We start from the raw sequence: 15,000 nt of genomic DNA, 5'->3' as shown, positions 1-15,000 counted from the left end.
CCATCCATCCATCCATTCCTCCATCCATCCATCCCTCCATCCATCCCTCCATCCATTCCTCCATCCCTCCATTACTCCATCCATCCATCCATCCATCCCTCCATCCATCCCTCCATCCATCCATCCATCCATCCCTCCATCCATCCATCCATCCATCCATCCCTCCATCCATCCCTCCATCCATCCATCCATCCCTCCATTCCTCCATCCCTCCATTACTCCATCCATCCATCCATCCATCCCTCCATCCATCCCTCCATCCATCCATCCATCCATCCATCCCTCTCTCTCTCAGGGTGGGTCTGCTGGTAATGCCGTGGGCTTCAGACTCTCCTCTCTGCTGTCTCTGGCCGACACTAAAGCCAACAAACCTGGAATGAACCTGCTGCACTTTGTCGCTCTGGTATGTGTGTCGGTTTATACTGTGACACACAACATACACACGTGTTCTTTCATGACACAAAGTCAGAGAGCATCTCAATGAAGTGAAACGCGCACATTTGTGTGACTTTAACAGGAGGCTCAGAAGAAAGATCTGCTCATGTTTCCAGAGAAACTTCTGCATGTTCAGCAAGCAGCTCGGTGAGAACCAATCGGCGGAAACTATTAACAAGAAACTAATAACAATTATAAAAACACAACAGAATTATATCATAAAGTATCATTAACCTGTAGAGAAACAATGGAAGCCTGTGTTCAAACCTGTGTCTGTGTGTGTGTGTGTGTAGAGTGTGTGTTGACAGCATCCATGTAGAGTTTCAGTCTCTGACCAGAAGAGTTGATCATTTAGAGCAGCAAATCCACACAGATGACGAGCTCCTGGAGCAGCTGCAGTCCTTACTAAAGGTGACCTCTGACCTCTGACCCTTTACCTGCCTCTCTGTGACGTTTGCATCTGATTTTAAGTATATTTGTGTTCAACTGTCCCACTGTTTCAGAGCGCTGCTGAAGCTCTGGAGGATTTGAGGATCAGGATTGATGAGCTTCAGAGGGAAGGAGACGCTCTGATCGATTTCTTCTGCGAAGACAAAGACGTCTTCAAAATGGACGAGTGCTTACGAATTTTCCAGAATTTCTGCTCCAAATTTAAAAAAGCAGTTCAGGTAAAACAGATCTAAAATAAAATGTATTACCGTGCATGGCATTTTCATGTTTAAAGTCCCAGTTTAGATGCATTTAAAGGATTTGATTTAAACCAATTTAAAATATTTGTTTTCTACATATTTATTTATTTATTTATTTATTTTAATCTATTTATTTATTTTCAGATAATTTTATAATTATATATCTTTTTTATTTTTATTTATTTAATCTATTTATGCATTTATTTTTACTACAATTGTATTATTTATTTTCATATAATTTATTTATTCATTTGTTATTTAATCAATTATTTTTTTATATTTATTTATTTAAATAAAAAATATATATTTTATTTATTTTAATCATAATTATTTATTTATTTGTTTTAATTTAATTATAAATTTATTTTCATATAATTGTATAATTTACGTATAACAATCTATTTATGCATTTATTTTTACTACAATTGTAGTATTTATTTTCATATAATTTATTTATTCATTTGTTATTTAATCAATTATTTATTTTTATATTTATTTAAATATAAAAATATGGACTTCTCTTTCCTCAGGAGAACGTGGAGCGAGGAATGTGGGAGGAGTCTCGGTGCAAGCGTCTGAAGGAGTCGGAGGACAAGCGCCACTCGTGGGCGGGGCATGAGGGTGTGGGCGGAGTCTTCGGGCTGCGGTCCAATAGTGAAGCAGACGTGGAGGCGGCATTAAAGAGGGAGGGGCTTCTGGAGCTGCTGATGACGAGTCCTCAAAGTTCACCACTGCGTTTCGGTAGCGCTCGTCGATCACGCCGACAGAAGAGCATGACCTTTGACCCCTGTGGAGCAGATTCACTTCCTCCAATACACTCACTCTCCATCGCACACAGCAGCATCACAACGGAGGAGCCAGAGATACAAAACAAGAGCCTTTCCATCGAGGAATCCCCGAAAAACGACCAAATGCAATTCAGAAATACAGAAGTGACCCCAGTCGTGACCTCTGACCCCTCACAAATCGGTGAGGTGACAAAATCAGAGGTGGCGAATGACGATCATAAAGCTAGAGATAACGCCAAGCGTACAAGCGAGGCACTCAAAACCAGCGGCGGAGCAACACAATCGATCCAAACGAGCAGCAAACGACCCGTGGGCTCTAAAACCAGACCTTCATCTTCCGCTAAACCATCATCATCTTCATCATCGTGTGTGAGGAAGGTTGTTCCTCTCAGGACGCAGGTTCCCAAGCCAGCGGTTCGGCCGCCGCAGGAGAAGATGTGTCGCGCTACACTCGAGCGGCCTCGAACCTCCTCCTCAATCAAACCACTCAGCTTCGCTCGCAACACCGTGGCGTCCGCGACACGCACCGCCGTCGCCCCCGTAAGCCAGCCGAAAGCCGACCCAAAACCGTCCCCGGTGACGCCGTCGCTCCGGCTATCACTGACTCCTGCTGGCCGTCTGAGGAAGAGCAGCTCCGCCCGCTCGGAAAACTCGGTGCTCGTTCGTGGGTCGCGTGATAAAACTGTCAAACCCGTCTGGAGGTAGAGCGGGGGAAAGGATCGTGATAATGCTAGCTTGCTAATATCGGCCAATGTTCCAGGAAAATGATTCTTTCAGCTCATAAACTAGCGTTCAAAAGTTAGTACACTGTTTTATATGTAGTATAGGTTTTTAATGCCAAGGCTGCAATTATTTGATCAAAAATATTGTGAAATATTATTCCAGTGTATAGCAGCTGTTTACTACGGAGGAGGATTATGAGTTCATTCTCAATTTTATTTCGACATTTTTTCTCAAAATTTAACACGTTTTTTCTCCAAACACAACGACTTTATTCTCGAAATTTAATTAGTTTATTCTCAATGTTTTATTTTGACTTTCTTCTTGAAATTGAACAAGTTTTTTCTCGAAACAATGACTTTTTTCTCTAAATTTAATTAGCTTACTTTCAATGTTTTATTTTGACTTTCTTCTTAAGATTTAACAAGTTTTTTCTCGAAACGACTTTATTCTCGAAATTTAATGAGTTTATTCTCAACATTGTATTTCAACTTTTTTTTCTCAAAATTTCACGAGATTTTTCTCGCATTATGACATTAATCTCGAGATGTTTTTATTATTTTTATTATTGCATGGCCCCAATCCTCTTCCGTAGTTCTCTATGTGAATATACAGTAAAGTGTAATTTATTCCTGTGATCAAAGCTGAATGTTCAGCATCATTACTCCAGTCTTCAGTGTCACATGACCCTTCAGAAATCACTCTAATATGAGGATCTGATGCTCAAGAAACATTTATGATTAATATCAGTGTTGAAAACAGTGATAAGTTTTATTTTCCAGGATTCTTTGATGAATAGAAAATTCAAAAGAACAGCACTTATTTGAAATATAATATTTTGTAACATTATAAATGTCTTTAGTGTCATTTTTTTTAATCAATTTAATGCATCCTTGATTAATAAAAGTATTAAGTTCTTTAATAAAAATAAAGTCTTACCCCAAATGGTAGTGTAATCAGTGACCATATTTAGTGAATATTCTTGAATATTTGTCATATTAAGAGTATCATTTATTATTGTAACATAATTTTCTCTTTAAATGTAGTTTTACTCATAATTAATAACTGATTGATATATTGCCCTGAGAAAATAATTATACATGGGAAATTTAAACCTGAAATAACTTTGAGATGGAACAATTTACATGATTTCATATATATTTTATCTAAAGCAAATGTATATTTATTAATGAACTGTCCATCTATGATGTATTTGTGGAATCATTCTGATGCAGCATGTTTATATTCACTTATTCACAATAGTGCAAAATTACAGCAGTATTTTCATAGAAACAATCCAAACATTACAGCATTAATGACACTGATATACAGTATCACTACTATAATAAAGCCATATAACTTTAATACAGCAACATAACTGGAGTATTACGTGCTGCAGAAACATCAACATTTCATTTATTTGTTCAGCAGATGCTTTTATTCAGAACAACTTTTTTTGTATCACAGCTGTTTGACTTTTATCCTCGGACAACATGGGAAACTAAACTACAATACACTGTCATTCCCCAAAACTAACCAGCATAAAATAAAAATGAAGCATAAAGGAACTGTTTCTGGTCTGACATACAGTAAATCCTCATCCGGCCGTATATTTTTTTTATTTAAATTTTTTTATTGTTTATCAGAGGGGATCCAAGACTCTCAGACTTTTGTCACACTTGAACCACGAATACACACAAAAAATGTAATGGATTGGAGGAGTTTTGTGGTTGAAATTTTAAAAAGTAACATCTCAGTTGCTTCATATAGAGAAATAAGGCCATCCAGTGTCATGAAAAATCATGTTAAATTATTATTTTCCACAAGAGGTCGACAAAGACACCCAATGTAAGATATTTTAAGCTGAATAAAAAGGGGTATGTATGAAATTGTGAGTTATTTTTCATTTAAGTTGAAAGAATGTGAGGAATGTGCTTAAAGGGGCAGTAAGTAAGAATTACTCCCATCTAGTGGTGAATTTGTATTTTGCAATCAAACTAATTTTGCTCTCCAGCGCCTCGCGTTTTCAAATGCGCGTTGCATCTACGGTAAGCGATATGTACCAAAAAGCTTTGACAGGATGTCTTCTAATAGCACCTCGTCGAGTTTTCCTTCTGGTGAACTGGTTTGTTATTTCAAACAAACTACAACTTGACACAACGAACAAACGAATGTTACAGTTTTGAACAAACAAAACTTACAACCTTGTTTATAGGACCATCTCTACTTTACTCAATAGCTGCTATTCATCAAAGAGCCTGTTTAACTTTTAACTATGTTCTACTGTCTATATCAGTGTTTCCCAACCTTTTTTCAGTCAAGGCACCCTTTGAAATTTAAAAAAAATGTGTGGCACCCTACACTAGTGTTGTCACGATACTACTTTGATACTATACTTTGAAATGTGCTGGTTTTGTTTTTTTTTTTTTATTATTTTTGATGTGCACAAATAAATGACAGGTAGGCTACCATAAGATTTTCTTCTTCCTGTTCCTTTTTTTTTTCTTCGTTCATGCATGTTACAAATGAATGAATGAATTAAACATTTTTAATTTTATATAATATATAATTTTGTTATAATTGCACAAGATAGCTTGTTTTTACTATATTTTATGTAGCCTAATAATTTCACAGTAAATCTCCAAATTAATGTAGAAACATCATAAAGACAGTATATTTCAAATAATTGTTTAATGGCATCTTTTTATGAATGAAGTGTTATTTGATTCTGATGTCACTGCTGCACTGTCACATGTGGATCCCACACGCGTCCCATTTTCTCACAACTCTTAACGTTCATTTAAGACTTTATTTAACTAATTTAAGACTGCTCTCATGAGGATACTCAAAGCGAAAGCGCGAAAGAGAAGTCGAGTCTGGCGCGCGTCGTGTCAGCATCACAGGACAGCGCATTCTCTTTTGTATTTTCTCGCTTGCATGGTTAGAAGCATTTGCATGAAGACGAACGTGATTATATAATGTAACGCTAGCCAAAGGATGACAGAAAAAAATGCTGCTTTAATTGCGTTAAATATTTTTAACGTGTTAAATTGAAAAATATTAATCGCACGCGTTGCGTTGACAGCAGCACAACCGATGTGAATACGCGGCAAGACGGACGTTGTGACAATTCGTGTGTATTTGACTGTAAGCGCATCAATGAAAAATAGGCAGCTTTATGTGGACGCACTGGGAATGAGGCACGGGAATAAAATCACATGCAAGCGCAACCTCCGCAATTCAACGCCAAAAACTTATGATTTGCATTTGTATTATAAATTTGTGCGCATTATTTGTTGTTATTAGAGACTTCCGACGATCCGAGATTGATGGTAAAGATTTTTTTTTTTTTTTTTTTACACAGTTTCCCGCTGGGAAACGCTGGTCTATATAGGCTAATAAAAAAACAAAAAGCCTGTAATTAAGACCTTAACCTTGACTTACCTGTCGAGAAGAAAGCAGGCAACTTCAGCGTCTCTTTTGAAAGCTTTCTCCTGCATTAGCTATCCCGACATTATAGCTAATAACCCTTGTTTTTGTAATCTCCGATCACGTTTCCTTTTACGGTCTTATTGTGGAGTTTTTCGACTAAGAGGACTCGTTATCCTTTGACTTAACCGTGCAGTGCAGCCTTTTAAACTTGCCGGGGCAGTGACAAAAGCGCCTCTCACTGCTCTGCTCCGTTTCTGCTGGTTTCAGTCACTTGACGCGGGCTCTGAACGAAAACGCGTTGTGGAAACGCGTTGGCCTAGTACTTTTTGTCCCTCTCTGCTATTATAGTTTTTCAAGATGGCGGAACTACATGGAAGCCTCCGTGGACCTACCCGTCCCATGTATATAAAGATAATAAATTCTTCGTTTACGAGGATAAGTCAGATCATTGGCAGAGGTATTTGGACACCATTGAGGACATATTTATGAGTAAAAATATTGATTTTAGATAATAAAATACCTAAAAAGTTACTTATTGTCCCTTTAAATGACTATTTATTTATTATTTATTGATCAAATCTAGTAATTTAAAGATGAATAAAATAAAAAATATCAAAAAATCTCCAAAGAAATTGCATTAAAAAATAGACAAATATTATCAAAATGAAATAAAATAAGCTTTCTAGACCAAAAAAAGAATTAAGTATAATTTTAGGGCTTCGGGTCATTTTGACCCGCGAGGGAAAGAAGTGTTTCAAAGTGCGAGGGAAGAATGAAAGCCTTTAATATCATTAAATATAAAACATTATACTGTTGACATGCACACTGATGTGTTTTGTTGGTTTGCTGAAGTGTGTGTGTCGTCAGATGGAGGACGCGTGAGCTTTGCAGACGTAGCGGTAGCGTCGAGAGCAGTGGTCGTCGTTATACCGTCCGTCGTGGTGAAAGTGAGCGCAGTCTTCACCGCCACCCAAACCATGATTCTCCCAGTCATCAGGCTGGCCAGGCATCCATTCACTGCACACACACACACACAGGTTTGTTTTGCTTTTGAGGACATTCCATAGGCGTAATGGTTTTTATACTGTCCACACTGTATATTCTATTCCCCTACCCTAATCTATCCCCAAAACCTACCCATCACACACACACACACACACACACACACACTAACCCGACCCCTAAACCTACCCATCTCACATACACACACACACACACACACACACACACACACTAACCCGACCCCTAAACCTACACACACACACACACACACACACTAACCCGACCCCTAAATCTACCCATCACACACACACACACACGCACACACACACACACACACACACACACACACACACACACACACACACACACTAACCATACCCCAAAACCTACCCATCACACACACACACACACACACACACACACACACACACACACACACACACACACACTAACCCGACCCCTAAACCTACCCATCTCACATACACACACACACACACACACACACACACACTAACCCGACCCCTAAACCCACACACACACACACACACACACACACACACACACACTAACCCGACCCCTAAACCTACACACACACACACACACACACACACACACACACACACACACACACACACACACACACACACACACACACACACTAACCCGACCCCTAAACCTACCCACACACACACACACACACACACACACACACTAACCATACCCCAAAACCTACCCATCACACACACACACACACACACACTAACCCGACCCCTAAACCTACCCATCTCACATACACACACACACACACACACACACACACTAACCCGACCCCTAAACCTACACACACACACACACACACACACACACACTAACCCGACCCCTAAACCTACACACACACACACACACACACACACACACACACACTAACCCGACCCCTAAACCTACACACACACACACACACACACACACACACACACACACACACACACACACACACTAACCCGACCCCTAAACCTACCCATCACACACTGACACACACACATACGCTCTCACTCACTCACTCACTCACTCACTCACTTACTCACACACACACACACACACACACACACACACACACACACACACACACTCACCTCCTGACATGCACATACGGCGTCTCGTCCAGCCATTCCCACTCGCCGGTGCGTCCGTCAGTCAGACCCAACCAGTAGAACAGAGGCCTGGTCTTACTCACCACGAAACTCTGAACACACACCTCTGATTATCACTCCAAATGATCAACAGTTTGCTGGTTTAGTTGTCTTGTGTTGTTGGTTTAGGCCCTGTTTACTCCTAGTATTAAGTTTTGGATGATCGGATCAGAAGTAGACGAGGGAGACATTTGTGCTTGGTACATTTTTCCTCTTCAGCCAAAAGTTTAAATCCGTCTAGCTAGTGCGCTTCCCGTAATGTTTACGCGTTAGGTCAGTAGACGGAGAGTAGGCGACTTTTACTGGATGTTCGAAATCATTTGACCACACGAGCGTTTACACCGACCAATCGCATCTTAATACCAGCTGTAAACGGGGCCAAAGTTACATTTACATTTATCAGACGCTTTTATCCAAAGCAACTTACATTGCATTTCAAGCTACACATTTACATTCTTATCAGTTCTTGCTTTCCTTGGGAATCAAACCCATGACGCTCTACTGTTTGAGCTACAGGAAAGCTCACACTAGCTTAGCTAACAGCAGTGTGTCTGGTTTAGTTAAGTTGGTGTAGTTGTATTAGTTCAGTTGTGTGTCTGATGTTGATTGTGTAGTTGTATTAGTTCAGCTGTGTGTCTGATGTTGATTGTGTAGTTGTATTAGTTCAGCTGTGTGTCTGATGTTGATTGTGTAGTTGTATTAGTTCAGTTGTGTGTCTGATGTTGATTGTGTAGTTGTATTAGTTCAGCTGTGTGTCTGATGTTGATTGTGTAGTTGTATTAGTTCAGTTGTGTGTCTGATGTTGGTTGTGTAGTTGTATTAGTTCAGTTGTGTGTCTGATGTTGATTGTGTAGTTGTATTAGTTCAGTTGTGTGTCTGATGTTGGTTGTGTAGTTGTATTAGTTCAGTTGTGTGTCTGATGTTGATTGTGTAGTTGTATTAGTTCAGCTGTGTGTCTGATGTTGATTGTGTAGTTGTATTAGTTCAGCTGTGTGTCTGATGTTGATTGTGTAGTTGTATTAGTTCAGCTGTGTGTCTGATGTTGATTGTGTAGTTGTATTAGTTCAGCTGTGTGTCTGATGTTGATTGTGTAGTTGTATTAGTTCAGTTGTGTGTCTGATGTTGGTTGTGTATTTGTATTAGTTCAGTTGTGTGTCTGGTGTTGATTGTGTAGTTGTATTAGTTCAGTTGTGTGTCTGATGTTGGTTGTGTAGTTGTATTAGTTCAGTTGTGTGTCTGATGTTGGTTGTGTATTTGTATTAGTTCAGTTGTGTGTCTGATGTTGATTGTGTAGTTGTATTAGTTCAGTTGTGTGTCTGATGTTGGTTGTGTAGTTGTATTAGTTCAGCTGTGTGTCTGATGTTGGTTGTGTAGTTGTATTAGTTCAGTTGTGTGTCTGATGTTGGTTGTGTAGTTGTATTAGTTCAGTTGTGTGTCTGATGTTGGTTGTATTAGTTCAGTTGTGTGTCTGATGTTGGTTGTGTAGTTGTATTAGTTCAGTTGTATTAGTTCAGTTGTGTGTCTGATGTTGATTGTATTAGTTCAGTTGTGTGTCTGATGTTGGTTGTGTAGTTGTATTAGTTCAGTTGTGTGTCTGATGTTGATTGTGTAGTTGTATTAGTTCAGTTGTGTGTCTGATGTTGGTTGTATTAGTTCAGTTGTGTGTCTGATGTTGGTTGTGTAGTTGTATTAGTTCAGTTGTGTGTCTGATGTTGATTGTGTAGTTGTATTAGTTCAGTTGTGTGTCTGATGTTGGTTGTGTAGTTGTATTAGTTCAGTTGTGTGTCTGATGTGTGTAGTTGTATAAGTTCAGTTGTGTGTCTGATGTGTGTAGTTGTATTAGTTCAGTTGTGTGTCTGATGTGTGTAGTTGTATTAGTTCAGTTGTGTGTCTGATGTTGGTTGTGTAGTTGTATTAGTTCAGTTGTGTGTCTGATGTTGATTGTGTAGTTGTATTAGTTCAGTTGTGTGTCTGATGTTGGTTGTGTAGTTGTATTAGTTCAGCTGTGTGTCTGATGTTGGTTGTGTAGTTGTATTAGTTCAGTTGTGTGTCTGATGTTGGTTGTGTAGTTGTATTAGTTCAGTTGTGTGTCTGATGTTGGTTGTATTAGTTCAGTTGTGTGTCTGATGTTGGTTGTGTAGTTGTATTAGTTCAGTTGTATTAGTTCAGTTGTGTGTCTGATGTTGATTGTATTAGTTCAGTTGTGTGTCTGATGTTGGTTGTGTAATTGTATTAGTTCAGTTGTGTGTCTGATGTTGATTGTGTAGTTGTATTAGTTCAGTTTTGTGTCTGATGTTGGTTGTATTAGTTCAGTTGTGTGTCTGATGTTGGTTGTGTAGTTGTATTAGTTCAGTTGTGTGTCTGATGTTGATTGTGTAGTTGTATTAGTTCAGTTGTGTGTCTGATGTTGGTTGTGTAGTTGTATTAGTTCAGTTGTGTGTCTGATGTGTGTAGTTGTATAAGTTCAGTTGTGTGTCTGATGTGTGTAGTTGTATTAGTTCAGTTGTGTGTCTGATGTGTGTAGTTGTATTAGTTCAGTTGTGTGTCTGATGTTGGTTGTGTAGTTGTATTAGTTCAGTTGTGTGTCTGATGTTGGTTGTGTAGTTGTATTAGTTCAGTTGTGTGTCTGATGTTGGTTGTTTAGTTGTATTAGTTCAGTTGTGTGTCTGATGTGTGTAGTTGTGTTAGTTCAGTTGTGTGTCTGATGTGTGTAGTTGTATAAGTTCAGTTGTGTGTCTGATGTGTGTAGTTGTATAAGTTCAGTTGTGTGTCTGATGTGTGTAGTTGTATTAGTTCAGTTGTGTGTCTGATGTTGGTTGTGTAGTTGTATTAGTTCAGTTGTGTGTCTGATGTTGGTTGTATTAGTTCAGTTGTGTGTCTGATGTTGGTTGTGTAGTTGTATTAGTTCAGTTGTGTGTCTGATGTGTGTAGTTGTATAAGTTCAGTTGTGTGTCTGATGTTGGTTGTGTAGTTGTATTAGTTCAGTTGTGTGTCTGATGTTGGTTGTGTAGTTGTATTAGGTCAGTTGTGTGTCTGATGTGTGTAGTTGTATTAGTTCAGTTGTGTGTCTGATGTGTGTAGTTGTATAAGTTCAGTTGTGTGTCTGATGTTGGTTGTGTAGTTGTATAAGTTCAGTTGTGTGTCTGATGTTGATTTTGTAGTTGTATTAGTTCAGTTGTGTGTCTGATGTTGGTTGTGTAGTTGTATTAGTTCAGTTGTGTGTCTGATGTTGGTTGTGTAGTTGTATAAGTTCAGTTGTGTGTCTGATGTTGGTTGTGTAGTTGTATTAGTTCAGTTGTGTGTCTGATGTTGGTTGTGTAGTTGTATTAGTTCAGTTGTGTGTCTGATGTTGATTGTGTAGTTGTATTAGGTCAGTTGTGTGTCTGATGTTGGTTGTGTAGTTGTATTAGTTCAGTTGTGTGTCTGATGTTGGTTGTGTAGTTGTATTAGTTCAGTTGTGTGTCTGATGTTGATTGTGTAGTTGTATTAGGTCAGTTGTGTGTCTGATGTTGGTTGTGTAGTTGTATTAGTTCAGTTGTGTGTCTGATGTGTGTAGTTGTATTAGGTCAGTTGTGTGTCTGATGTGTGTAGTTGTATTAGTTCAGTTGTGTGTCTGATTTTGATTGTGTAGTTGTATTAGTTCAGTTGTGTGTCTGATGTTGGTTGTGTAGTTGTATTAGTTCAGTTGTGTGTCTGATGTTGGTTGTGTAGTTGTATTAGTTCAGTTGTGTGTCTGATGTTGGTTGTGTAGTTGTATTAGTTCAGTTGTGTGTCTGATGTTGGTTGTGTAGTTGTATTAGGTCAGTTGTGTGTCTGATGTGTGTAGTTGTATTAGTTCAGTTGTGTGTCTGATGTGTGTAGTTGTATAAGTTCAGTTGTGTGTCTGATGTTGGTTGTGTAGTTGTATAAGTTCAGTTGTGTGTCTGATGTTGATTTTGTAGTTGTATTAGTTCAGTTGTGTGTCTGATGTTGGTTGTGTAGTTGTATTAGTTCAGTTGTGTGTCTGATGTTGGTTGTGTAGTTGTATAAGTTCAGTTGTGTGTCTGATGTTGATTGTGTAGTTGTATTAGTTCAGTTGTGTGTCTGATGTTGGTTGTGTAGTTGTATTAGTTCAGTTGTGTGTCTGATGTTGATTGTGTAGTTGTATTAGGTCAGTTGTGTGTCTGATGTTGGTTGTGTAGTTGTATTAGTTCAGTTGTGTGTCTGATGTGTGTAGTTGTATTAGGTCAGTTGTGTGTCTGATGTGTGTAGTTGTATTAGTTCAGTTGTGTGTCTGATTTTGATTGTGTAGTTGTATTAGTTCAGTTGTGTGTCTGATGTTGGTTGTGTAGTTGTATTAGTTCAGTTGTGTGTCTGATGTTGGTTGTGTAGTTGTATTAGTTCAGTTGTGTGTCTGATGTTGGTTGTGTAGTTGTATTAGTTCAGTTGTGTGTCTGATGTTGGTTGTGTAGTTGTATTAGTTCAGTTGTGTGTCTGATGTGTGTAGTTGTATAAGTTCAGTTGTGTGTCTGATGTTGGTTGTGTAGTTGTATTAGTTCAGTTGTGTGTCTGATGTTGGTTGTGTAGTTGTATTAGGTCAGTTGTGTGTCTGATGTGTGTAGTTGTATTAGTTCAGTTGTGTGTCTGATGTGTGTAGTTGTATAAGTTCAGTTGTGTGTCTGATGTTGGTTGTGTAGTTGTATAAGTTCAGTTGTGTGTCTGATGTTGATTTTGTAGTTGTATTAGTTCAGTTGTGTGTCTGATGTTGGTTGTGTAGTTGTATAAGTTCAGTTGTGTGTCTGATGTTGATTGTGTAGTTGTATTAGTTCAGTTGTGTGTCTGATGTTGGTTGTGTAGTTGTATTAGTTCAGTTGTGTGTCTGATGTTGATTGTGTAGTTGTATTAGGTCAGTTGTGTGTCTGATGTTGGTTGTGTAGTTGTATTAGTTCAGTTGTGTGTCTGATGTGTGTAGTTGTATTAGTTCAGTTGTGTGTCTGATGTGTGTAGTTGTATTAGTTCAGTTGTGTGTCTGATTTTGATTGTGTAGTTGTATTAGTTCAGTTGTGTGTCTGATGTTGGTTGTGTAGTTGTATTAGTTCAGTTGTGTGTCTGATGTTGGTTGTGTGGTTGTGTAGTTGTATTAGTTCAGTTGTGTGTCTGATGTGTGTAGTTGTATTAGTTCAGTTGTGTGTCTGATGTGTGTAGTTGTATTAGTTCAGTTGTGTGTCTGATGTGTGTAGTTGTATAAGTTCAGTTGTGTGTCTGATGTGTGTAGTTGTATTAGTTCAGTTGTGTGTCTGATGTGTGTAGTTGTATTAGGTCAGTTGTGTGTCTGATGTGTGTAGTTGTATTAGTTCAGTTGTGTGTCTGATGTGTGTAGTTGTATTAGTTCAGTTGTGTGTCTGATGTGTGTAGTTGTATAAGTTCAGTTGTGTGTCTGATGTGTGTAGTTGTATTAGTTCAGTTGTGTGTCTGATGTGTGTAGTTGTATTAGTTCAGTTGTGTGTCTGATGTGTGTAGTTGTATTAGTTCAGTTGTGTGTCTGATGTGTGTAGTTGTATTAGTTCAGTTGTGTGTCTGATGTGTGTAGTTGTATTAGTTCAGTTGTGTGTCTGATGTGTGTAGTTGTATAAGTTCAGTTGTGTGTCTGATGTGTGTAGTTGTACAGTACTGATCCGCTCTGACCTTCTCCTGTTTGCTGTTTAGGATGAGTAACTTTGCTCTCTTCTTCTCACACTCGTCTCTGGCCGCGTCCCACGGCATCCCGTCTTGAGAGAAGAAATAACAGTGTGTGGAGAAGAGAATCCATCCGGTAGGACAGCACAGCTCTTGCGTGCCTACACACACACACACCACACACACACACACACACACACACACACACACACCACACACACACACACACACACACACACACACACACACACACACACACACACACACACACACACACACACACACACACACACACACACACACACACACGTCAGATCAGAGACTGTGTGAAATCAACATACAGCAGCACAAACACTAGCATCACTTACTGTTGTTTATGAACTTCTCTATGTAGCATTTCAGCTCCGAAACCTTGTCAAGAAGAGCCTGTGCTGAATCAGACACTACACACACACACACACACACACACACACACACACACACACACACACACACCTGTGAAGATCTGCAGTGGATTTCATTTAATTTCAAGTGTTTTGTCTGTGTGTATGTGTCTGTGTGTGGTACGTACTATCACTGATCGTTCTTTGCATCGTGTCGCGGTCGAACTCCAGATTGCTGATGTCCAAATGCATTGTATGCCCTGAACACACACACACACACACACACACACACACACACACACACACACACACACACGCATTAGACCGAGTGTTAAACTAGTGGAGGTGAATGTGCTCACATGCATTAAACACCATTATTGATTTTCTCCATGATGAACTTTGTATGGTGAAAGTGTCTCTATAAGAATGAATAGTTGATAAGAGTGATAGATGATGAAAGTTGTGGGGGGGGGTAATAATTAATCATTTTTTTATATATATATTTTTAAAATTTGCAGGGGAGTAAAAGTTTCCATGTCAAATTTTTGCCAGTTTAAAAAAAAGTGATAAAAGTCTACTTGTTCCATCATTTTCATGGAACGTTGTTCCCGTAAAATAAAATTTTCGTTAACGTTCACATAACCCAGAAAAACTTTTTTTACATATTAAAGGGTTAGTTCACCCAAAAATGATTAGCTCATTATTG

The 15,000-nt window shown here is 38.8% G+C and overlaps 2 protein-coding genes across 9 annotated transcripts in view; one reads left to right on the top strand and one right to left on the bottom strand.

Moving 5' to 3' along the window:
• LOC308703129 (FH2 domain-containing protein 1) overlaps nt 1-5,096 on the top strand; it is a 17,091-nt gene extending 11,995 nt beyond the window's left edge. For 4 of the 8 annotated variants that reach the window (XM_081386413.1, XM_081386414.1, XM_081386412.1 and 1 more), the window contains 5 exons: nt 296-403; nt 518-582; nt 729-846; nt 939-1,103; nt 1,655-5,096. In XM_081386413.1, the coding sequence (XP_081242539.1) occupies nt 296-403; nt 518-582; nt 729-846; nt 939-1,103; nt 1,655-2,617 (1,419 nt within the window). In that variant the 3' untranslated portion in view covers nt 2,618-5,096. The remainder of the gene's footprint in view (nt 1-295; nt 404-517; nt 583-728; nt 847-938; nt 1,104-1,654) is intronic. The other 4 variants (XM_081386418.1, XM_081386416.1, XM_081386417.1 and 1 more) reach the window with 1 other exon arrangement.
• Nucleotides 5,097-5,990: 894 nt separating this feature from the next.
• The window catches only part of asgr1a (asialoglycoprotein receptor 1a), a 19,414-nt gene continuing 10,404 nt past the window's right edge, over nt 5,991-15,000 (bottom strand). The window contains exons 8-9 of the mRNA XM_081386419.1: nt 8,200-8,309; nt 5,991-7,081 (exon numbers count right to left, since the gene is read on the bottom strand). Of these exons, the coding sequence (XP_081242545.1) occupies nt 6,928-7,081; nt 8,200-8,309 (264 nt within the window). The 3' untranslated portion in view covers nt 5,991-6,927. The remainder of the gene's footprint in view (nt 7,082-8,199; nt 8,310-15,000) is intronic.

This window comes from Scardinius erythrophthalmus, assembly GCF_964197995.2.
Source record: "Scardinius erythrophthalmus genome assembly, chromosome: 15".
NCBI lineage: Eukaryota > Metazoa > Chordata > Actinopteri > Cypriniformes > Leuciscidae > Scardinius > Scardinius erythrophthalmus.
Note: the sequence above shows the minus strand (reverse complement) of the source record. Positions and strands in the feature narration are given on the sequence as shown.